This window comes from Phalangium opilio, unplaced genomic scaffold (genome assembly GCF_054372755.1).
Source record: "Phalangium opilio isolate 3A_F unplaced genomic scaffold, DU_Popi_V2 ptg000042l_1, whole genome shotgun sequence".
NCBI classification, from domain to species: domain Eukaryota; kingdom Metazoa; phylum Arthropoda; class Arachnida; order Opiliones; family Phalangiidae; genus Phalangium; species Phalangium opilio.
The window spans coordinates 1,493,271-1,515,761 of record NW_028324166.1 but is presented as its reverse complement, the minus strand read 5'-3'; the positions used below and the strand labels follow the sequence as shown (position 1 = coordinate 1,515,761).

Genomic DNA, 22,491 nt, shown 5'->3' with positions numbered 1-22,491 from the left:
TAATTGGTTTAGAAATGAAGGGGAGATGAACTTCATGAATATATCGTGCATCGGTGTATTGCGGGTTGGGGTTTTACAGGGGCCCATAGAAAATACATTAACTTCTGCTGCGCTCCCCCAATTGTAGGGAGCCGCCCTTTTTCAAAAGGGCGTACCATTGTACGGCGAACAATTAAACCTGTAAACCTGTATTACTTTTACCCCTGGAGGTTCGGCATTTCGAAGATTTTTAAAATTTTAAAAAAATTATAAATTATAAATTTTACAGTTTATGGTTACGTTTCCTTAATTTAATTCGGTACATGGTGTCCCTAGGTTAATACTTGAGCTGATTGCGGCTAATGAAATGGGAGCTAGCGTATAACTTTTGTTAAGCCTTGGTTTTAATGTTTTTATTTAGAATAAAGTTGCTTGTTATATCAGTAGATGTGGAGCGTAATTTGGGACTGAATTTAAGCCTAAGAGTTATTTAATTGGTTTAGAAATGAAGGGGAAATGAACTTCATGAAATATATCGTACACCGGTGTATTGCGGGTTGGGGTTTTACAGGGGCTCATAGGAAATACATTATTACTTTTACCCCTGGAGGTTCGGCACACCTTAAATTTTTAAATTAGTATTTTGCAGTTTGAAACTATAAAATAAGGCTGGTATTGACCTAGTATTAAAGCCAGTTGTTAATCACTAATGCAACGAGCGCTAGCATATGAATTTGAAGAATAAGCAAAGCCTTGGTTTTTAAATTTTGAAATCTTGCGCTTTTTAACAAATCATATTTTTAGTAAATATAGAACGTAATTAAGGGTTAAATTTCAATCCAAAAACTATTAAATTGTTGCAGAATTAAGTAAAGTACGAATTTTATAAAAAAAAATAAAAAATCATCGTACACCGGTGTATTGCGGGTTAGAGATTTACAGGGGCCCGTAGGAAATACATTATCAAGTTTACCCCTGGAAGTTTGGCACCTCGAAATATTAAGAAAATAAAATTATTATAATAATTTAAAATGACAGTTTTACAGATATAAATTATATTTTCAATGCTTAATTCAGCATATAATATCCCTCCGCTTACAGCAAATCTCATCGTAGCTATTACAACAGGAGCTAGCATATAAATTTCTAAAACTCCTTAAGCCTTGAAATTTTGCATGCTAGAGCAATTTGAGATGCAATTCGATCCCAAAAACGCAATTTCTGCAGAATTGAAGACTGTAATGAATTACGTTAAAATGATCGTACACCGGTGTATTGCGGGCTAGAGTTTTACAGGGGCCCATATGGGGCCGGTTTGTCGCGAGGAGCTGTTGACTCCCTACATCTATGGTACAGCCGAGTTGATCAGGCGGTGGCTGAGTCTTCGCAGACACGATGGCGGTTAGAGCTCGCTCGCCATCCGAGCTTGAACCTATACGCTTTAAAGAGTAGCCCGGGCATAGAACCCTTTTATGACAACTCTCGGGCTAGTGGGTTTTTGTTCCTGGCTCGGTCTGGGGCGCTGCCCACAGCCGAACGGTTGTCCAGTATCTTTGGGCATGCAGAGCGTAGTTGCCCGCTCTGTGGAGCGGATAGGGAGGATGTCGCGCATGTAGTGCTAGATTGTCCAGCTTTAAGTACAGAGAGAGAACCGTACAAGACATTTGGGGCTGTTACGCTGGCTGATAGGCTGTCGCTTGGTGCTAATGTAGATGTAGCTGTAGATATTGAAATTGCTGGTGTAACCAAATCTCTCTTCGAAAAATGGGCAAATGCTCGCCTCCAGCGCCCCCCTTAACCTGTTCTGTGATTTGGTGGTATATTGTCGTCATAAAGAGTTATTTTGTTTAGTATACTTTCATAATTTTGTTGTAGTTTATTTAATTTTTTTTTCCGGACCTGTGAACCCAAATAAGAGGGTTCCTCCCTGTTACAAAAGGGATTGTAATTTTTGAAGGGTCAATAAATCATTCATTCATCATTCATTCATTCATTCATTCATAGGAAATACATTAGTAATGTTACCCCTGGAAGTTGGCACTTAAAAATTACTTAAATTGACAAGATTTGGAGATATGGGTAGTTTGGCGTTATCGAACAAGTTTCGTTGTATCTATTTCGTAGATTATCGAAACCGCGTTCAACGCGCTGAAATCAAGTAGCACTGATCCATTTTACCGTAAACAATGTTGGGAAGCTATTCACGGTTTTCTGGTGGCTAATATACAACAAGATGACGAACGTCATAGCATGCAGCAACTACTATCCCATCCAAGTTTCAGTAACGGTGAAATATTGGGCATTCAAACTCCGTTCTACAAATGCCCCGATACTGAAGCCAGGAAAGTTCATGAAATGGCTTTAACTGGAATGTTCGGTAAGTTCATCCAGTTCCTTAATTACTTATGGATAATTATCGCGATCCCAGTTGCAACAATGCAATTATCGCGATCCCAGTTGCAACAATGCAATTATCGCGATCCCAGTTGCAACAATGCAATTATCGCGATCCCAGTTGCAACAATGCAATTATCGCGATCCCAGTTGCAACAATGCAATTATCGCGATCCCAGTTGCAACAATGCAACTATCGCGATCCCTGTTGCAACAATGCAATTACCCCGTTAGCAGTTGCAACAATGCAATTATCGCGATCCCAGTTGCAACAATGCAATTATCGCGATCCCAGTTGCAACAATGTAATGTTATACCCTTTTCTTCGCCGCGCGCAGTTGCGGCAGCTATCAAAGAACTTCGTTCAGTCGTCCTGCATTTCATGGTGTCTCTTGTACGTCACTACACACTGGTGGCCATCAGTCAGCAATGCGGTCCCTTTACAAATCTAAGTCGTCAAAATAAACAGCAACAAGCCATGGATCCTTTAGTCCTGGTTGATGCCTTGGCGGCCATCATGGGACACGAAGAGAAGGAATTGTGCAAACCGGGACACTTGGCCTTGATGATAATACTTGATACGGCCACTCCGATACTTAGCACCAAAGATAGGGTAAGTTCTGATTTTCATCACAAAGATATCAGTGTGGTGATTGGCTTAGCGGTTATGCCAATCAAGTAGGCACAAACCTTGATTATCTTGACGTGGAGGAACAAAAGTCCACAAGCGCATGCATGTGCCTTGGCGAATAGTTAAGCAGCGCTAATAGATATAGTAATGATGAAGGGGAACTATTTATCGCGTATGTGATTCGGTTTAGTAACCTTGTGCACTCCTAATGTTAAATGATGTTGGGAAGAGTCTTGTTACAATTACAGTCCCCGCTTTGTGGTGATACACTTCTCTCGAAGAGAAGACGTATTATATACTTCTGTTTTTTTTGGGGGGTTCCAGGCGTGCCAATTATCGTTTTTGGAGTATCTAGTGGAACGAATGTGCGCTTTGTGTTACGATAGAGCGTGGTATGCCAAACTCGGAGGGTAAGTCTTAATCTATTTCGTTTTTCGAGGATAATTACAACTAGGCCTATCAATTAAAACAATTGATTAAATTACATTTTTGGTTTGGTTATTTCAATTTTTTTTTGCTACAGATGTATAGCCATAAAGTTCTTGTTTGAACGCATGACGTTAAAATGGGTTTTCAATCATCAATACGTATTTTTGAAAGCCCTGCTTTTTGTCATGATGGATTTGACTGGCGAGGTTTCTAGTGGCGCCATTGACATGGCCAAGTAAGTTTTGTGATCAACCCTTTTTGTATCATCTTGATCATAAGTTATGAACCCTTTTTCCATCATTTTGATCATAAGTGATCAACCCCTTTCGTATCATTTTGATCATAAGTGATCAACCCTTTTCGTATCATTTTGAGCATAAGTTATCAACCCTTTTCATATCATTTTGATCAAAAGTGATCAACCCTTTATTCCATCATTTTGCTCATAAGTGATCAACCCTTTTTGTATCATTTTGATCATAAGTGATCAACCCTTTTTCCATCATTTTGCTCATAAGTGATCAACCCTTTTTTCCATCATTTTGATCGTAAGTGATCAACCCTTTTTTCCATCATTTTGATCGTAAGTGATCAACCCTTTTCGTATCATTTTGATCATAAGTGATCAACCCTTTTTCCAAAATTTTGATCACAAGTTATCAAACCTTTTCGTACATTTTGATCATAAGTTATCAACCCTTTTTTCCATCATTTTGATCATAAGTTATCAACCCTTTTTTCCATCATTTTGATCAAAAGTTATCAACCCTTTATTCCATCATTTTGATCAAAAGTTATCAACCCTTCATTCCATCATTTTGATCATAAGTGATCAATATCGCAATGTTCTTTCTTCATCTCACTTTCAGGTCAAATTTGGAAAAAATGTTGATCCTTTGCGGAACTCCGATTGTTCCTGACAACAACGACGTAGTTCAAACTCAACTTTATCAAGCTCAGGTGAAATCCCTTCATGACGTAACTCAGGAACTAGTCAGGCAAGTGACGTCACCCAATACGTGCGTCCGCGAACAAGCTATGCATTCCTTGGAAGTTTTGGCCAAAATTTCGGGTAAAACCGTAACGGAAATAATGGATCCTCATAAAGAGGTTCTGGCCGATATGATACCGCCAAAGAAACATTTGCTACGTCATCAACCCGCCAATGCGCAGATTGGGCTCATGGATGGGAATACCTTCTGTACAACGCTTGAACCCAGGTTGTTTACAATAGGTGAGTACCAATGTTGTTTTTTTGTGACGTCAGCTTTTGGTGCCTTAAAACATCAGTGAATTTGAATGGCAATTTCGTAACAATGTTCATGGGTGAATTCCGTTTCTTTCTCTTGTCTTCGCTCAGATTTGAACATCAATGAACATAAAGTGTTTTTCTCGGAACTGTTAAGCCTTTGCGAAACTGACGATCCAACGCTACAAAAACTTCCTTGTTACAAAAGTGTCTCAAATTTGGTTCCCTTGAGGAAGTCGGCGCTCAGGGCCTTGGCCGCTTGCCATTACATTAGCCAGTGTTCGGAAAAAATATTCAACGTTCTTTACAAAGCTCTCAACTCCAATAATTCGGAGCTACAAGAAGCCGGGTTTGATTGCATGAAAAAATTCATCGCTGGATTTCAAGATACGATCGATATGTCCATGGTAAGTGCAAGTATACTTTTATTGAATGTAATTTGTTCGAAACTGTCGGGTAATTTGTTCGAAAAACTGTCGGGTAATTGGTTCGAAAAACTGTCGGGAAATTGGTTCGAAAAACTGTCGGGGAATTTTGTTCGAAACTGTCGGGCAATTTTGTTCGAAACTGTCGGGCAATTTTGTTCGAAACTTTCGGGCAATTTTGTTCGAAACTGTCGGGCAATTTTGTTCGAAACTGTCGGGCAATTTTGTTCGAAACTGTCGGGCAATTTTGTTCGAAACTGTCGGGCAATTTTGTTCGAAACTGTCGGGCAATTTTGTTCGAAACTGTCGGGCAATTTTGTTCGAAACTGTCGGGCAATTTTGTTCGAAACTGTCGGGCAATTTTGTTCGAAACTGTCGGGCAATTTTGTTCGAAACTGTCGTGTTATGTAGTTGCGATGGCAGGCGAAACTGTCGAGTTATGTAGTTGCGATGGCAGGCGAAACTGTCGAGTTCTGTAGTTGCGATGGCAGGCGAAACTGTCGAGTTCTGTAGTTGCGATGGCAGGCGAAACTGTCGGGTTCTGTAGTTGCGATGGCAGGCGAAACTGTCGAGTTCTGTAGTTGCGATGGCAGGCGAAACTGTCGGGTTCTGTAGTTGCGATGGCAGGCGAAACTGTCGGGTTCTGTAGTTGCGATGGCAGGCGAAACTGTCGGGTTCTGTAGTTGCGATGGCAGGCGAAACTGTCGGGTTCTGTAGTTGCGATGGCAGGCGAAACTGTCGGGTTCTGTAGTTGCGATGGCAGGCGAAACTGTCGGGTTCTGTAGTTGCGATGGCAGGCGAAACTGTCGGGTTCTGTAGTTGCGATGGCAGGCGAAACTGTCGGGTTCTGTAGTTGCGATGGCAGGCGAAACTGTCGGGTTCTGTAGTTGCGATGGCAGGCGAAACTGTCGGGTTCTGTAGTTGCGATGGCAGGCGAAACTGTCGGGTTCTGTAGTTGCGATGGCAGGCGAAACTGTCGATTAGTTAAGCTGGCAGTTGTGAAACTGTCGGGTAATATAGGTCTCCGTTTGCGAAACTGTCGGGGTAATATAGGTCTCCGTTTGCGAAACTGTCGGGGTAATATAGGTCTCCGTTTGCGAAACTGTCGGGATAATATAGGTCTCTGATTGCGAAACTGTCGGGGTAATATAGGTCTCTGATTGCGAAACTGTCGGGGTAATGTTTCCCCTTAATTTCAGGTCCATACGGCTATACGTCCATTACTTTCCCTCCTCGGCGATTATCGCCAATTAAACCTGAACATAATCCAACGCCTCAGTTACCTGACCCAACTCTTCCCCAAAACATTTAACGAAAAACTATGCGAGCAATTACTAACTCACTTGAAAAAATGGATCGAAGTCGCGGCAATTGCCGTTAGAACCAATCAACGAACGGGGGGAACTGAAATGAAAATTTGCGCCGCGATTATCAACATCTTTCACCAAATTCCGGCTGCAACCACGAAATTTATCGAACCCTTAATGTCCCTAATGTTAAACACTGAAAAAGTCTTACTTATGGAAGCCGGAAGTTTGTTCCGGGAACCTTTAACGAAATTCTTACAACGTTACCCGATGCAGACGCTGGAAATCCTTCTGTCTGATAATAACATCCATAATGATCAAGTTAGCCGCACATTAGAGTACTTATTGAAACAGGACCGGGGCAAACCATTCCGCGAAGTTTTCCAACAAAATCCCAATAAGATCGTCAATATGTGCTTGGGTTTGAGTCAAGTTCAACAGACTTTCGGGATCCCTAACGCGGAACCAACGCCGTCTACCGTTCCCAAATATCTTTTGCAATATCACGCCGTTCGTATTGTCAGTCTTTTGGTCAAGAATGACCCCGAATGGTTGCCGGGTCAACCGCATTTGGTGTCCTGTCTCAAGGATATTTGGATTTCCGATGATTTTCAAGAACGACATAAAAAGACCGAGAGTGTCGATTTTGTCCATTGGAAGGAGCCCAAACTTTTAGCGAAAACTTTGCTGAATTATGTTAAACATCATCCAAACGAGATTGAGTTGCTTTTCCAACTGTTAAGGTGAGTTGTTTTTTACGTTTTTACCATTGTTTTTGTTTACTCTACGAGTGACGATGACGTCACGGAGAGGTATTATACTGGACGTTTCTGTGTGTCTGTAACCGCGTTCGCAGTTGTCAAACGTATTCGCAATACCCGAAACGCGTTCGCAGTTCACAGAAAGCAATATTAGCTTCTACTCCATTACCATTGTTAGGGTTAAGAAGTACGCGACGATCAGCTAGGGTTACGAGAAACGTCTACCTTTCCAATAGCAGGGCTTGCACCAAAGGTTCATGCAATTGCGGGTTTTCTTATGATTTATTGTGAATTAATCGGCCAACTTATATACCCTAAATTTCCTAAAATTGTAAAGAGGCATACGCTAGAATTGAAACTTCAACAATAGCTATATTTAAAATAATTTTAGGAATAACTTTTCTTAAAACGACTAATTATTTTAATCGTCAGTAATTTACTTTAATATCAATTATGTTTATTTAATTATTTAATAAAAACATCTTAATTGTGTAGATAGCCCTCATCTCGACTCGGAGAGGTATATTTTTGTTTCCCAACTTGTTTTACTTGCAGAGCGTACACGGGTCGTTTCATACCTGACTTTGAATTCTTACGAGAATTTCTGGAGAACACGGTGGCCAACAATTACACGGTTGAATGGAAACGAATGGCCTTCTTCAAATTCGTCGACCTCTTCCATAACCCCGCTTATCCTCAGGACTTGAAAGCCCGTATCCTACAGTACATCATAATCCCGTCATTCGCCGTGGCCTTCGAAAGGGGTGAAGGCGAGAAGTTGATTGGTAGTCCGGCATCCCCTGATCAAGATTTGTCCGACAATGTCATCAGCGTTTTCATTAATAAAGTCATTGATCCTGATAACCCTTTCAAGACGTCAGATGCGGTTAGAATTCTGCTGCTTCAGTTTTCTTGTCTGCTTGTTGAACAGTCATCCGCGCATATCCATGACGCGGCCAATAAGTAAGTTCTTGATGTAGTAATTAATGTCCTCTGTCTTTAATACTCGGTTGTGGTATTCGTGACGTGTTAGGTTAGTTCAGGGTTTTTTGAAAAGTTCAGATAAAATAAGTTTAAAGGGGGGGATAAGTTTGGTCCTAAAGAGTCAGGGATTTCGTTTACCATGCTTCGAGCAATGCTTAATATGGGCCCAGGTGTGATCATGAAGTGGGCTCTGGTAAACACCTTAAAATGGTCAGGGATATTGGCTCAATTGGTCAGGGATTTTCGTCCGATCCCTGAAGTTTTGCCTTGATGCAACATTTTACAGACGGCAAGGAAACAAACTCCGAAGACTTATGACTTTCGCTTGGCCTTGCTTACTGGGCAAGAATTGCGTTGACCCGGCCACAAAATACCACGGTCATCTACTCCTGGCACACATCATAGCCAAATTCGCCATTCATAAACGCATCGTTCTTCAAGTCTTTCATAGCCTCTTAAAGGCTCACGCTGTCGAAGCCCGAACTGTTGTCCGTCAAGCCTTGGAGATATTAACTCCAGCCATGCCAGCTAGAATGGAGGACGGCAACACGATGTTGACCCATTGGACCAAGAAGATCATCGTGGAGGAAGGGCATACCCTGGCGCAACTGGTTCATATGTTGCAGTTACTCGTGCGTCACTACAAAGTTTATTACCCAGTTCGACATCATTTGATTCAGCATATGGTCAGCTCCGTACATCGACTGGGCTTCACGCCCAACGCCAATATCGAACATAAGAAATTGGCTGTGGACTTGGCGGAAGTAATTGTGCGATGGGAGTTGCAAAGACAGAAGGAAGAGAATGATTTCGACGATATACAGGATCCGAAACGTGCCCGGAATCTGTCCGGGACTTCCTCCAAAGCCGGTGGACCCGATAGCAATAAACCAATTGAGAAAACCCACACCGATGCCATTGTTAATTTTCTACTTCGAATGGCTTGTCAAGTAAGTTCATTTTTACTCCTTTATTAACTTGTATTGAGAGGGGAGCAGTTATGGGGACGTGACGTCAGTAATGGTAGTCTAATTTGTATGCCCGGAGCTGACGACTTCCAATAAGGTCGAGGTAAGAGATAGGAAGGTGTGACGTCACGAGAAAGTTCGTTTTAGCAGACTATAGTTCGACAACTAGAAAAAAAATTGAGATCTTGCAGCAAAGGGGTGTTGCTGACTTTAGTTACAATTTGTTCATTTCAAAGTTTATTTACAATTTATGTTAGTGAAGTCGGTTGAAAAGTACAGATACTATTGTAAACTAGCAGTATAGTAACGCGGGTGTTGCCAAGGAGGATGTATAAGCGGGGAGACTCCTTCTGGAAAGAGGGGGGAGGTAACAAAAAACTAGGCAGATACAGCATGCATGGGGCGTGCAACTTCGACGCCTAAGTCGTTGGTTGGTTAAAGGCGAGCGTCATGTGATCGTTGCTTGAAATTAGGGATATTCAAATTTATAAACAAGCTCATGAGGCTAGAGTGATAAGGGTTGAACGCATGCGCGAAAACGTATGCTCTCTTGCTGTGAGGGTGTAGCGGTAACCATGGTAACAGGGGAACGGAACAGTACCGCTGTCTGACTCCGAACCTCCCCTTTGATACATTCTCCTTGGTTTTGCTGACGTTCAGGACGTTTTTGACATTCCCCTAGTACATTGGGTTCTATGGTAAACCCGCGTTCAATTTCCGGTTTTGTGTACTTAGGTAAATGAAACCTCAACTACTGTTGGGTCTCCGGGCGAGTTGTTATCACGGAGATGCGTTTCGTTGTTAAAAATGGCTCTCAAACCCGAGGTTTGGCCTAACGCTGAACTGAAATTAGCTTGGTTCGATAAACTACTGATGTCTGTCGTGAGTGTTAATCGCAATTAAGTTAATTAAGCACTCGGTATTCATTAATACGTCTAAATTACGTAATTAAGGACACACCTCAAGCAAACTTTGGGAATATTTGTACGGCCCTCGAACTCTTAGCCTTTTTACTAACTATTCTCCGGAAAGAGACCATACTGTCCAGTTTCCGACCCCTTCAAAGGGGCATCGCCACGTGTATGACGTGCGCGAACTCCAAAGTGATCCGATCGGTTCATAACTTGTTGTCTAGACTGATGAATATCTTCCCAACTGAACCGACTTCCTCCAATGTCGCTTCGAAATACGAAGAGTTGGAGTCTCTGTACGCCTCCGTTAGTAAAGTTGTTTATGAAGGTCTTAGTAATTATGAAAAGTAAGTTTTGTGTCAAGTTTGGCATACAGGGTTTGTACGGAATCTGGATATGTTGGGGATTTGCAAAAAGTGGGGAAAGGGTTGGCGATAAGTTATATTTAATTTTGAATTTTTTTTTACATTATAAGTCAGGGGTTTATTTTCATTTATCAAATAATACGTGGCGCAATTTTCAAATGAGTCGGCCGCGGGTATCGAGGATAAATTCGGCCGCCGGTGTCGAGGATAAATTCGACCGCCGGTATCGAGGATAAATTCGACCGCCGGTATCGAGGATAAATTCGACCGCCGGTATCGAGGATAAATTCGACCGCCGGTATCGAGGATAAATTCGACCGCCGGTATCGAGGATAAATTCGACCGCCGGTATCGAGGATAAATTCGACCGCCGGTATCGAGGATAAATTCGACCGCCGGTATCGAGGATAAATTCGGCCGCCGGTATCGAGGATAAATTCGGCCGCCGGTATCGAGGATAAATTCGGCCGCCGGTATCGAGGATAGAGTCGGCCGCTGGTATCGAGGATAAATTCGGCCGCCGGTATCGAGGATAGAGTCGGCCGCCGGTGTCGAGGATAGAGTCGGCCGCCGGTATCGAGGATAGAGTCGGCCGCGGGTATCGAGGATAAATTCGACCGCCGGTATCGAGGATAGAGTCGGCCGCCGGTATCGAGGATAGAGTCGGCCGCCGGTATCGAGGATAGAGTCGGCCGCCGGTATCGAGGATAAATTCGGCCGCCGGTATCGAGGATAGAGTCGGCCGCCGGTATCGAGGATAGAGTCGGCCGCCGGTATCGAGGATAGAGTCGGCCGCCGGTATCGAGGACAGAGTCGGCCGCCGGTATCGAGGACAGAGTCGGCCGCCGGTATCGAGGATAGAGTCGGCCGCCGGTATCGAGGATAGAGTCGGCCGCCGGTATCGAGGATAGAGTCGGCCGCCGGTATCGAGGATAGAGTCGGCCGCCGGTATCGAGGATAGAGTCGGCCGCCGGTATCGAGGATAGAGTCGGCCGCCGGTATCGAGGATAGAGTCGGCCGCCGGTATCGAGGATAGAGTCGGCCGCCGGTATCGAGGATAGAGTCGGCCGCCGGTATCGAGGATAGAGTCGGCCGCCGGTATCGAGGATAGAGTCGGCCGCCGGTATCGAGGATAGAGTCGGCCGCCGGTATCGAGGATAGAGTCGGCCGCCGGTATCGAGGATAGAGTCGGCCGCCGGTATCGAGGATAGAGTCGGCCGCCGGTATCGAGGATAAATTCGGCCGCCGGTATCGAGGATAGAGTCGGCCGCCGGTATCGAGGATAGAGTCGGCCGCCGGTATCGAGGATAGAGTCGGCCGCCGGTATCGAGGATAGAGTCGGCCGCCGGTATCGAGGACAGAGTCGGCCGCCGGTATCGAGGATAGAGTCGGCCGCCGGTATCGAGGATAGAGTCGGCCGCCGGTATCGAGGATAGAGTCGGCCGCCGGTATCGAGGATAGAGTCGGCCGCCGGTATCGAGGATAGAGTCGGCCGCCGGTATCGAGGATAGAGTCGGCCGCCGGTATCGAGGATAGAGTCGGCCGCCGGTATCGAGGATAGAGTCGGCCGCCGGTATCGAGGATAGAGTCGGCCGCCGGTATCGAGGATAGAGTCGGCCGCCGGTATCGAGGATAGAGTCGGCCGCCGGTATCGAGGATAGAGTCGGCCGCCGGTATCGAGGATAGAGTCGGCCGCCGGTATCGAGGATAGAGTCGGCCGCCGGTATCGAGGATAGAGTCGGCCGCCGGTATCGAGGATAGAGTCGGCCGCCGGTATCGAGGATAGAGTCGGCCGCCGGTATCGAGGATAGAGTCGGCCGCCGGTATCGAGGATAGAGTCGGCCGCCGGTATCGAGGATAGAGTCGGCCGCCGGTATCGAGGATAGAGTCGGCCGCCGGTGTCGAGGATAGAGTCGGCCGCCGGTGTCGAGGATAGAGTCGGCCGCCGGTGTCGAGGATAGAGTCGGCCGCCGGTGTCGAGGATAGAGTCGGCCGCCGGTGTCGAGGATAGAGTCGGCCGCCGGTGTCGAGGATAGAGTCGGCCGCCGGTGTCGAGGATAGAGTCGGCCGGCGGGTATCGAGGATAGAGTCGGCCGGCGGGTATCGAGGATAAGTTAGGTTTAAATTTTTTTTAACTAAAAGTCGGGGGTTTATTTTTATTTATCAAATAATACGTCTCGTTATTTTAAAATGAGTCGGCCGCGGATATCGAGGATATTGGCCGACCAAATCGGTTGGAAATTGTCAATCCAAAAATTTCGTATGAGCCCTGAGTTACACTTAAACATTATAATACTCTACCGGTAAATCATTTCGGTCAATTATCGTTTAAATAGAAATGCAAGTGCTTCTCCGTCGTCGTTATTCGGTACTTTGATGATATTAAAAGCAGCGTGCGTTAATAATGTAAGAATTTCCAATTTTAAACATTTTTTGAACAAACCGGTCAACTTAGGCTTGCCGATTTTATTAAAATTAAAAACCCTTCCGTTGTTAGGTCTGTTACATAGACAGACTTATAACGTCTTTCATGAGAGTCCTTCAGAAAATGACGCGGGAACATCTCAACAGCACGTCACAAGAAAATGGACCAAGTATGCGTCCCTACAACAACTTATTAATATTTGCAGATTTTAATGAATTCTCTGTCATCAATTGATACTATATCGTCTGATATTTGTAATTGACAGTGTTTACGGAACTTCTGATTCTAAGTTTAGACTTGGTTAAGAATCGGGTGGGGGTTATGGGACAAGAGATGCGAAAAGCTTTCATTGGTTCGATTCTTGTCGGTTTGATTGAGAAATCACCCGAAGTGAAAGTGATTAAAGCCGTCACGAAGATGGTGGAAGATTGGGTCAAGAGTAAGAGTCCGATTGCCGTCAACCAATCGCCCACTTTGAGAGAAAAGTCCATTTTGTTGGTGAAAATGATGCAATTCATCGAAAAGAGATTTCCCGATGATATGGAAGTCAACGCTCCATTCTTGGAACTTGTTAACTACGTTTATCGGTAAGTTAACAACACTCAGTCATTAGTCGGGGTTTACGTGTTTTTGTTTAGAGTCACTGGGGTCAAATTAAATTGATTTCTATGTGGCCACTTTTACTGTAGGGCTAGGGGTCATTGGGGTCAAATTAAATTGATCTTTTAGTGGCGAAGTTTATTGTCGGGGTTTACGTACCCCTTTGGATAGGGGTCATTGGGGTCAAATTGAATTGATTTATAAGTGACCACTAGCTTTTATTGTCGGGGTGTACTATGAATTTTGGATAGGGGTCATTGGGTTCAAGTTGAATTTATCTCTAGTTTTAAAAATCTTTAACCGAATATTTCAAAGTCGGAACTTTAGTTCGCATCTTAGTGGTCAGAGATCAAATTAAATTAGCGTTAAATCTGCAGTACGTATACGCGTCCGTCTTGGGGATCAAATTGAGTGGCCACGCTTATTAGTAAGCGAGCCCCCCCCCCAGTTTCAATGTCGGGAATTACCTACCGCTCGTTTTTGCTAGGGGTCATTGGGGTCAAATATATTTGACCTCTAATCAGAGTGTCGTTGGGCTATTTTTTCATATTTTTAGGGATGAAACTCTGAAAGGCACTGAATTAACGTCAAAATTAGAACCAGCTTTTATGGCGGGATTACGATGCATCCAACCGAGCATCCGGAAGAAGTTCTTCGAAGTTTTCGATTCGAGTATGAGACGCCGACTTCACGAACGGCTGATGTACATCACATGCTCTCAAAATTGGGACACAATGGGCCCACATTTTTGGATCAAGCAGTGTATCGAGCTGTTGTTAATGACCGCCGTCAATGGAACGGTCATTCAAAGCGCCTCTACGGCCACTCTTTTGCCTTCCATTACGGCCCTCATCAATCAAGCTGATTCCCAAGAAAGGGAGTCCTTCGCCCTGGCTGCGTCCATTAAAGATGAACCCATGGATATTGAAACCGTTGAGAACAAGGAGGATGTAAGTACTTGCTTGCTTATTAGGGATTTTGGTCTTGGTTGGGTTGCGTTGGGGAAGGTTTTTGGGTTGTAACAGGTCAGGGGAAAAACCTTGATAAGTCAGTAAATTTCAAAATGGGCAGGGAATTGAGCATTAGAGCAAACAAAAATGGTGCCATGAGCCCGGGAAGATTCATGGTACATAACTAAAGTATTAAGAGGGTACAGAGTGGCATCCTTCTTCTATTATCCCCTTCGGAAAATTTCTGGGGTTTACTTAAATTGCAAATGGCAATTGCAATGCGTTTAGGAGGAGATCGATATCGAATTGCCATCCTCTGACGAAGCTCACACAAAGAGTTTAGTGGAAGCAGCCTCGGCCGTCTCGGGAATAGGAGGATCTCATATTAAATCCGAAAATATCGACCCGAAACAAAATCTTCTGCAATTGATCACGCGTCAAGCCAAGTTCTTGGAATCACTCCGTGACGTTAAGACGGTTAATTTCTTAATCGCCACTTGCCATTTGTGTCACATGGAAACCCAGTTGGCCCAACATCTCTGGCTACAACTTTTCCCGCGAATATGGAAGATATTGAACGAGAAACAACAAAATGTAAGTGCGAATTTTGTTAAGTTTCCTTTATTATACTTTAAGCTAAGCCGGCGTTTCCCGTGTGTAACGACTTACTGAAGTTTTTTATGTAAATACCAACGGAGTTATGGGCTGATACCCAGTTAGTTAGTTAGTTAGTTATTTAGTGTCATACACGCGAAAAGGCAGTGCACGCGATTCAATGGATAACTCAATCGTAAAGGGGACTGGTAAAAGTGACAGCTAGTTCAAAAATCCTGGCGCGAGAATGGTTTTGAAGTTCAGTAGGGTTCTAAAAGGAATTGTGAAACGTACCTTGTAAGAGTTTGTAGAAGTGTAGAATTATTTTAAACTAGTACAGGAAATGAAGAAATGCACATTGTTTGATAGTCCCGTATGAGTATATATTGTCCCTAAACCACCAGTTATATGACTTCAGAACTAGTTTCCGTGTGCTGTTAGAAAACCTCCCCTCACTAGGAGGCGATTAGTCGCAGTGAGATGGCTTTCAAAATTATATAGACATCCGAAACACCTTCAATAGACCAGTTTTTTTGGCAAACGAAATACTTAAAGTTGTTACTGGAAGGGTTTAGTTATGATTGTGTTGATTTGCTACGATTTACGGAAAGAGAAAAATGTATGCTAAACTAGAAATGGCACTTTATAGTGTCGTGGTCAACTGGTCACTGTATCTCGCGAGTATTGAATTGGGCAGGCATTTCTCAAGTTTATGTGGCACTCTTCGTAACATTGTAGTGTATGAGAGACACTGTGTAGCCTAACTTAGATCGTTGTTGGGTGCTGTACAACCTTACCACATTGAAAAACCACACGGAGTATTGCAAAATGATTCTTTGCCCTTGTTAGGTATTGGCCAGCGAACTGGTACCATTTTTATGTAGCGGAAGCCACGTTATTCAGAAAGATTGTCATCCGAGCGCTATCGGAACCTTTATGGAAGCTCTATCTCAATGTAGTCCTTCCGCGCCTATCAAACCCTCCATTCTCAAAGTACTTGACTGATTTATTAATTAAAATCAACAATTATATCGTAATTAATTAACAAAATTAATATTAATTAGTACTTGGGTAAATCGCACAATCTATGGCATCGAACCTGCCTCATTCTCGAAAACCTTGCCTTCGAAAAAGGCGTTAGCCAATTAGGCCTAAAATCCCGCGTTGGTGCCAACACAACGGATTGTTACGATTTCGAACCAGTTCAAGCGGCAACCCAACACGAAACATTGGATTCTTTATCAGAAATTTATAGCCTATTAAAAGAGGAGGATTTATGGGCGGGGTTATGGCAGAAACGATCCAAATACCCCGAGACCAACATCGCCATTGCCTACGAACAACAAGGGTACTTCGAACAGGCCCAAGGTGCTTTTGAACTGGCCATGAGTAAAGCCAGACAGGATCATAACAACGCCCCGGCTTCCCCCATGTTACATAGCGAGTACAGGTTATGGGAACAAGAATGGATTCGATGTTCTAAGGAGTTGAACCAATGGGATTTGTTGTTGGAGTGCGGGAACACCAAAGGGACGGATAATCCGTATTTGGTTTTGGAAAGCGCTTGGCGCGTACCCAATTGGAACACGATGAAGGAAGCCCTGGGACAAGTGGAGATGAATTGTTCCAAGGAATTGGCTTGGAAGGTTAATTTGTATCGGGGATACGTCGCCATTTGTCATCCCGAAGAGCATCATTTGAATCTGGTCGATCGCCTAGTCGAAGTTTCGACTAATTTGTGTATTAGGGAGTGGAGAAGGTTGCCGCATATCGTCTCTCATATTCATTTGCAGACGCTTCAGGTAAGATTGCCCTTTTTACGTGTGCTTGTCCTAAATTTCCCCGAAGTTTAATTCGGGATTTTTAGTAATTTGGAAGTGAGGTATCGGGTTTTTTAGTAATTTGGAAGTGAGGCATCGGGTTTTTTTAGTAATTTGGAAGTGAGATTTGGGTTTTTTAGTAATTTGGAAGTGAGATTTGGGTTTTTAGTAATTTGGAAGTGAGATTTGGGTTTTTAGTAATTTGGAAGTGAGATTTCGGTTTTTTTTAGTAATTTGGAAGTGAGATTTCGGTTTTTTTTTAGTAATTTGGAAGTGAGATTTCGGTTTTTTTTTAGTAATTTGGAAGTGAGATTTCGGTTTTTTTTTAGTAATTTGGAAGTGAGATTTCGGTTTTTTTTTAGTAATTTGGAAGTGAGATTTCGGTTTTTTTTAGTAATTTGGAAGTGAGATTTCGGTTTTTTTAGTAATTTGGAAGTGAGATTTCGGTTTTTTTTAGTAATTTGGAAGTGAGATTTCGGTTTTTTTAGTAATTTGGAAGTGAGATTTCGATTTATTTTTCTAATTTGGAAGTGAGATTTCGATTTATTTTTCTAATTTGGAAGTGAGATTTCGATTTATTTTTGTAATTTGGAAGTGAGATTTCGATTTATTTTTGTAATTTGGAAGTGAGATTTCGGTTTTTTTAGTAATTTGGAAGCGAGATTTCGATTTATTTTTGTAATTTGGAAGTGAGATTTGGGGTTTTTTAGTAATTTGGTTTTTTTTAGTAATTTTGAAGTGAGATTTCGGGATTTTTTGTAATTTGGAAGTGAGATTTCGGTTTTTTTAGTAATTTGGAAGTGAGATTTCGATTTATTTTTGTAATTTGGAAGTGAGATTTGGGGTTTTTTAGTAATTTGGTTTTTTTAGTAATTTTGAAGTGAGATTTCGGGATTTTTAGTAAATTGGAAGTGAGATTTCGGGATTTTTAGTAAATTGGAAGTGAGATTTCGGGATTTTTAGTAAATGGGAAGTGAGATTTCGGGATTTTTAGTAAATGGGAAGTGAGATTTCGGGATTTTTAGTAAATTGGAAGTGAGATTTCGGGATTTTTAGTAAATTGGAAGTGAGATTTCGGGATTTTTAGTAAATGGGAAGTGAGGTTTTAGGGTTTCGAGATTTTAAAGTGCTTTCTAACGAACGTTACGGGATTTTGACAAACGTCCGACCATTCATGCTAATGTCTTGCAAGCATTAAATTACAGCGCGATTTTTAGACACTTGGCTAGTTTAGAGCTGTTTCAAAGATATGCACGAACTGTCGCGCTGATCAATTAAATTATTAGGCTGCTCAACGTATAATGGAGCTTCAGGAAGCGGCTCAAATTCACCAAGGCTTACTTCCATCTAACATTGGTCGTACATCGAGCCTACACGATATGAAAGCCATCGTTAAGACTTGGCGAAACCGCCTGCCGGTCCTGAGTGACGACCTTTCTCATTGGAGCGACATCTTTACCTGGCGACAACATCACTATCAAGCCATCGTCTCTCATTACGACAGCACTCAAGGAAACGCTCCAGATTCCCAAGTCAATCATTCCATGTTGGGAGTTCACGCGTCTGCGCAGTCCATCATTCATTATGGCAAAATTGCGCGAAAACATGGGTTAACTGGAGTTTGTTTAGGTAAGTTGACCATCTTCATATATATTGGTAAAGGCAGCTGGCTAATAGCACCAGAAGTGTATAATACTTCTATTCGAGAGAAGTGTACCAACCACAAAGGGGGTCGGGTATTTGTAACATGATTCTTCCCAACTTCAGAATTTACATTTTGAGTGCACAAGGTTACTAAACCGAATCACATACGCGACAAATAGTTCCCTACACATCATTACTCTATTAGCGCTGCTTAACTATTTGCCAAGGCGCGTGCGTTTGTGGATTAATTTTTGTCCCCCCACGGCAAGACGAGGTTTTTGGGATGGTTGATTGCTGAGGATTTAGTAATAACAAGAAGTGATATCTAGTTTACTAGGGAGAAGGTATAAGATGCCTAAGTATTCGCGCGCCATAGTCCCAGTCCACCTTTCAAAATCTAATGGGGGACGTAAAATGAGGCCCCGGGGCTATTTCGCGGCCTCTCCTCAGTCGGAAAATACTTGTAATTTTTGTACTCATTGGCGTCGCGTTGACGTGAGTTTTCAAGAACCAATGATATGCTGGTTGTAATTAAGAGGCGGCGGGATTAACTCCGGACCTACTATACGTTAGGACTGTGGAGATAAAGCTAGAAATGTGGCGGCGAATTTATACCTTGTCCCTAATAAACTAGATATCACTTCTTGGTAATAAACAGTTAAAGAATTCACCCGAAATATGGAGAGTAGAACAAGCACACCAGGTCATTGCCCCGGGGACGGTTAAGGATTTGTTAGGGTCGGAGTGCCTGTAGGCCTACTTGTTTACGAGAGAGAGAGAGAGAGAGAGAGAGAGAGAGAGAGAGAGAGAGAGAGAGAGAGAGAGAGAGTGCGTCGTCTCGAATTTCACTCGAGAAGACTTTTTTCCCTCTAGGCCTACATGCTATCTGTTACTAAGGGGGCCCTTAACGGTTTCCTTCCATAGCTTAGCTTATCAAAGGAAGACATAAATCACCACTAACTTTATCAGAAACTTTAGTGAATAAGATGTCGCGAATACGTTTAGAAAAATGGTATTGATTAACAGCTCCAGATCTATCGGAAAATTTATTGTTTTAATATTATAAAAATATATACATAAATATACAGAATAATATAAGTTAATAATACATAATAAATAGGTTAGATATATTTAATAATTCATTTTTAAAACCAAAGGTCCCTCTGTAACGAATCAATCATCAGAGTTTTATTAGTACGTATTACCAGGGATAGATTTAATTTTTGAAGTAGGAATGGAGAACGGTTAGACCACCCAGTATAGAGCCTCTCCCTCCAACGCGTAACGAAAAGTTTAAATTATCTTATTGGCTCACTTAAACACTACGTTTTGATGACGTTGCTGACGGGGACGGCTAAAAATACGTAATTACTTTTTACCTCTGTCGCCATGACTCTCCCGCCTCTTCTTAATTCATACCCCCCAGTCCCGGGGGGAAGGGGGTCCGGGACTTTGACGCGCGCCCAGATATTACTCTGTTCTCCATTCCTATACTTCTCAAATTAAATCTTTCCCTGATATGTTTCAATATTTAAAAAGTTTTTATTTACCATCAGTTAGGTAGGTTGAATATTATTTCGCGATGATTAGCTCCAGGAATTCGAGGTCCTTCCTGAATAACAACCCTAGGGGGGGGGGGGTAAAGAAGGGGAATTCTCTCAAGCGGATCTCAGGGAGGCAGGAAGGGTTACCAGGGTCAAGCCAGGGTATGGGGTATTAGGGGTTTCGATACGAGGCGGGTCTTTGGTGTTACTAAAGTTACGTAAAATAGGGTATGTCTATGTCGCTGTTATAACCGCTTCGTTACCCCAATTACTCTCTGACGAATATTTAAGGAGATTCAGTGCTGGCCGGAATTATATTACGATTGGGTGCGAGCGAAACCGAAGCCTCGGCTAAACCCCAATCGACCGAGCCGGCGCGTCTGTCTCTGAGGTGCCGTTTCTTGAGCGTTGAAAAAGACCTCAATTTTTCTAGATCTTACTAGAGCGCGTCTGTACTCATTGTAAGGGAAACTTAAATGGGGGTCATAGACATCTTCTCCGCCAGGCATAATGCATTGCGAATTGAAGGGGCACCCATCCTTCCTATATCCATGCACTACCCGTACGTTTTGATTTAAAAATTCTTTTTGATCAGGCCCTTTTATTTAAGTAAGCTGTTGTGCAACCTTGGGTAAGGGCTAATTGTTGAATTACGGTTCGGGTCTCGTCTTGATACCATGCACCTTCCCGCCCCAAACCGGAATATCTGAGGTTGTTATAAATGATTGTGTTATCCCTTCTATGGAAACACTCCTCTTCAGGAATTTGAAAATTCCTGGCACTACGTTGTCCGTTATCGCCTATGCATCCTATCTAATAAAATCAAAAAAGTATAAGGAAAATTCTATAATCTTAAGTTAATGTTTAATACCTCTTTAACTATAAACGTACAACGTAGATTTCTATTAAGGCTAAACACAATGGTGAAGGTTGTAGCTATAAAGATGAGGGACTCCCTATTTAAAATTGATCTCTTAAATCAAGGGTTTAAAAACTTATTGAATCAAAATAATACATACATTTTATATTGTTGCTCGAAACATATCGTATATAAAGCACATTGATCTAAAAGGTTCACGACGCCCTTCGAATCGTTGATTCGTCAGAATATAAGATATTTTTATATAAGGAGAACTCTCTCAACTAGATAACACTGCTCTCACCATCAAGGCGTCCGTGAAATAAGCGCGAGTTTTAGAGAGAGGCTCTTAAGTAGGTCTGCAGTCTGTACAAGGCGCCTATCACAACCAAAGTGAAATCCGAGACATCTCACTCTCTCCCGAAAACAAGTACAGGCACGTTCGACCCTAACAAACTCTTAACGAATTAACAACCCCCACTATCAACCAATAAACGAACTCCTAACAACCCCCTCTCTGGAAAAAAAGTCGGCCAGAAGTATATATTACTTCTCTTCGAGAGAAGTGTACCAATCACAAAGTGGGCCGGGTAATTGTAACATGATTCTTCCCAACATCAGAATTAACATTTATTAGAGCAAGGTTACTAAACCGAATCACATACGCGATAAATAGTTCCCTACACATCATTACTCTATTAGCGCTGCTGAACTATTTGCCAAGGCGCATGCGCTTGTGGATTAATTTTTGTCCCACGTCAAGACAATCAAGGTTTCTGGGTTTATTGCTGAGGATTTAGTACCATTTGAACAGTTATAGAATTCACCTTAGCACGGTGCGATGCCCATCTGAAGTTTGATATGAGCGAGAGAGCAAAAACAAAAATGGTGCCATGAGCCCGGGATGAATCATGTTACATAACTAAAGTATTAAGAGGATACTTCTTCTATTATCCCCTTCTGGTATGACGTCATAATTATGATGCGCGACGTTAAGTACTCAAGCCCGGCCCACAATACCCTCGTAGAAATTGACATTGGATTCCTATATGTCCTGATTGTACATATTGGAATTTACTATATCTTCAGATTCTTTGAGTCGAATTCACACTATCCCGAGTGTACCCATTGTTGATTGCTTCCAAAAAATCCGTCAACAAGTCAAATGTTATCTTCAAATGTCCAATATCATGGGCAAGAATGAACTACAAGAAGTAATTAACGATTTTCAAATTCATGGAGTCCTGCTTAATGGAGTTACTGATTCATTAATTACTAATGTATTAGGGTTTGGAAGTGATTGAATCTACCAATCTCCGTTACTTTACGAAAGACATGACCGCCGAGTTTTACTCCTTGAAAGGAATGTTTTTAGCTCAAATTGGTCGATCAGAGGATGCTAATAAGGCGTTCAGTGCCGCTGTACAAATGCACGATACCCTAGTTAAAGCTTGGGCGCTCTGGGGTGACTACTTGGAACAGTTGTTCACCAGGGATCGCTGGGATAGTCGTCAAATTCAAATGGCAGTGTCAGCGTTAACTTGTTACTTACACGCGTGTAGACACCAAAATGAAAGCAAGTCACGGAAGTACTTAGCGAAGGTAATTGTACTTTTATTATTTCAAAGTTATTGTTGTAGAATATATGTTTG

The 22,491-nt window shown here is 42.6% G+C and overlaps 2 protein-coding genes across 4 annotated transcripts in view; one reads left to right on the top strand and one right to left on the bottom strand.

The window, feature by feature from the left end:
* Positions 1-22,491, top strand: part of Nipped-A (Transcription-associated protein Nipped-A) — a 40,560-nt gene that overhangs the window by 11,432 nt on the left and 6,637 nt on the right. For all 3 annotated transcript variants that reach the window (XM_089836164.1, XM_089836165.1, XM_089836163.1), the window contains exons 23-43: positions 2,104-2,356; positions 2,712-2,986; positions 3,329-3,414; positions 3,528-3,668; positions 4,303-4,667; positions 4,794-5,089; positions 6,307-7,157; positions 7,731-8,138; positions 8,446-9,109; positions 9,863-10,009; positions 10,081-10,385; positions 12,740-12,809; positions 12,901-12,997; positions 13,094-13,415; positions 13,985-14,378; positions 14,667-14,972; positions 15,822-15,965; positions 16,037-16,774; positions 18,079-18,421; positions 21,929-22,053; positions 22,127-22,441. In XM_089836164.1, coding sequence (XP_089692290.1) covers positions 2,104-2,356; positions 2,712-2,986; positions 3,329-3,414; positions 3,528-3,668; positions 4,303-4,667; positions 4,794-5,089; positions 6,307-7,157; positions 7,731-8,138; positions 8,446-9,109; positions 9,863-10,009; positions 10,081-10,385; positions 12,740-12,809; positions 12,901-12,997; positions 13,094-13,415; positions 13,985-14,378; positions 14,667-14,972; positions 15,822-15,965; positions 16,037-16,774; positions 18,079-18,421; positions 21,929-22,053; positions 22,127-22,441 — 6,645 coding nt within the window. The remainder of the gene's footprint in view (positions 1-2,103; positions 2,357-2,711; positions 2,987-3,328; positions 3,415-3,527; positions 3,669-4,302; positions 4,668-4,793; positions 5,090-6,306; positions 7,158-7,730; positions 8,139-8,445; positions 9,110-9,862; positions 10,010-10,080; positions 10,386-12,739; positions 12,810-12,900; positions 12,998-13,093; positions 13,416-13,984; positions 14,379-14,666; positions 14,973-15,821; positions 15,966-16,036; positions 16,775-18,078; positions 18,422-21,928; positions 22,054-22,126; positions 22,442-22,491) is intronic.
* Positions 19,474-21,301, bottom strand: LOC149678160 (uncharacterized). Its single transcript, XM_089836167.1, has 4 exons — positions 21,000-21,301; positions 20,852-20,936; positions 19,987-20,793; positions 19,474-19,599 (listed from the first exon to the last, which is right to left on the bottom strand). Coding segments are annotated over exons 1-3 (309 nt in total). The 5' UTR covers positions 21,002-21,301; the 3' UTR covers positions 19,474-19,599; positions 19,987-20,571.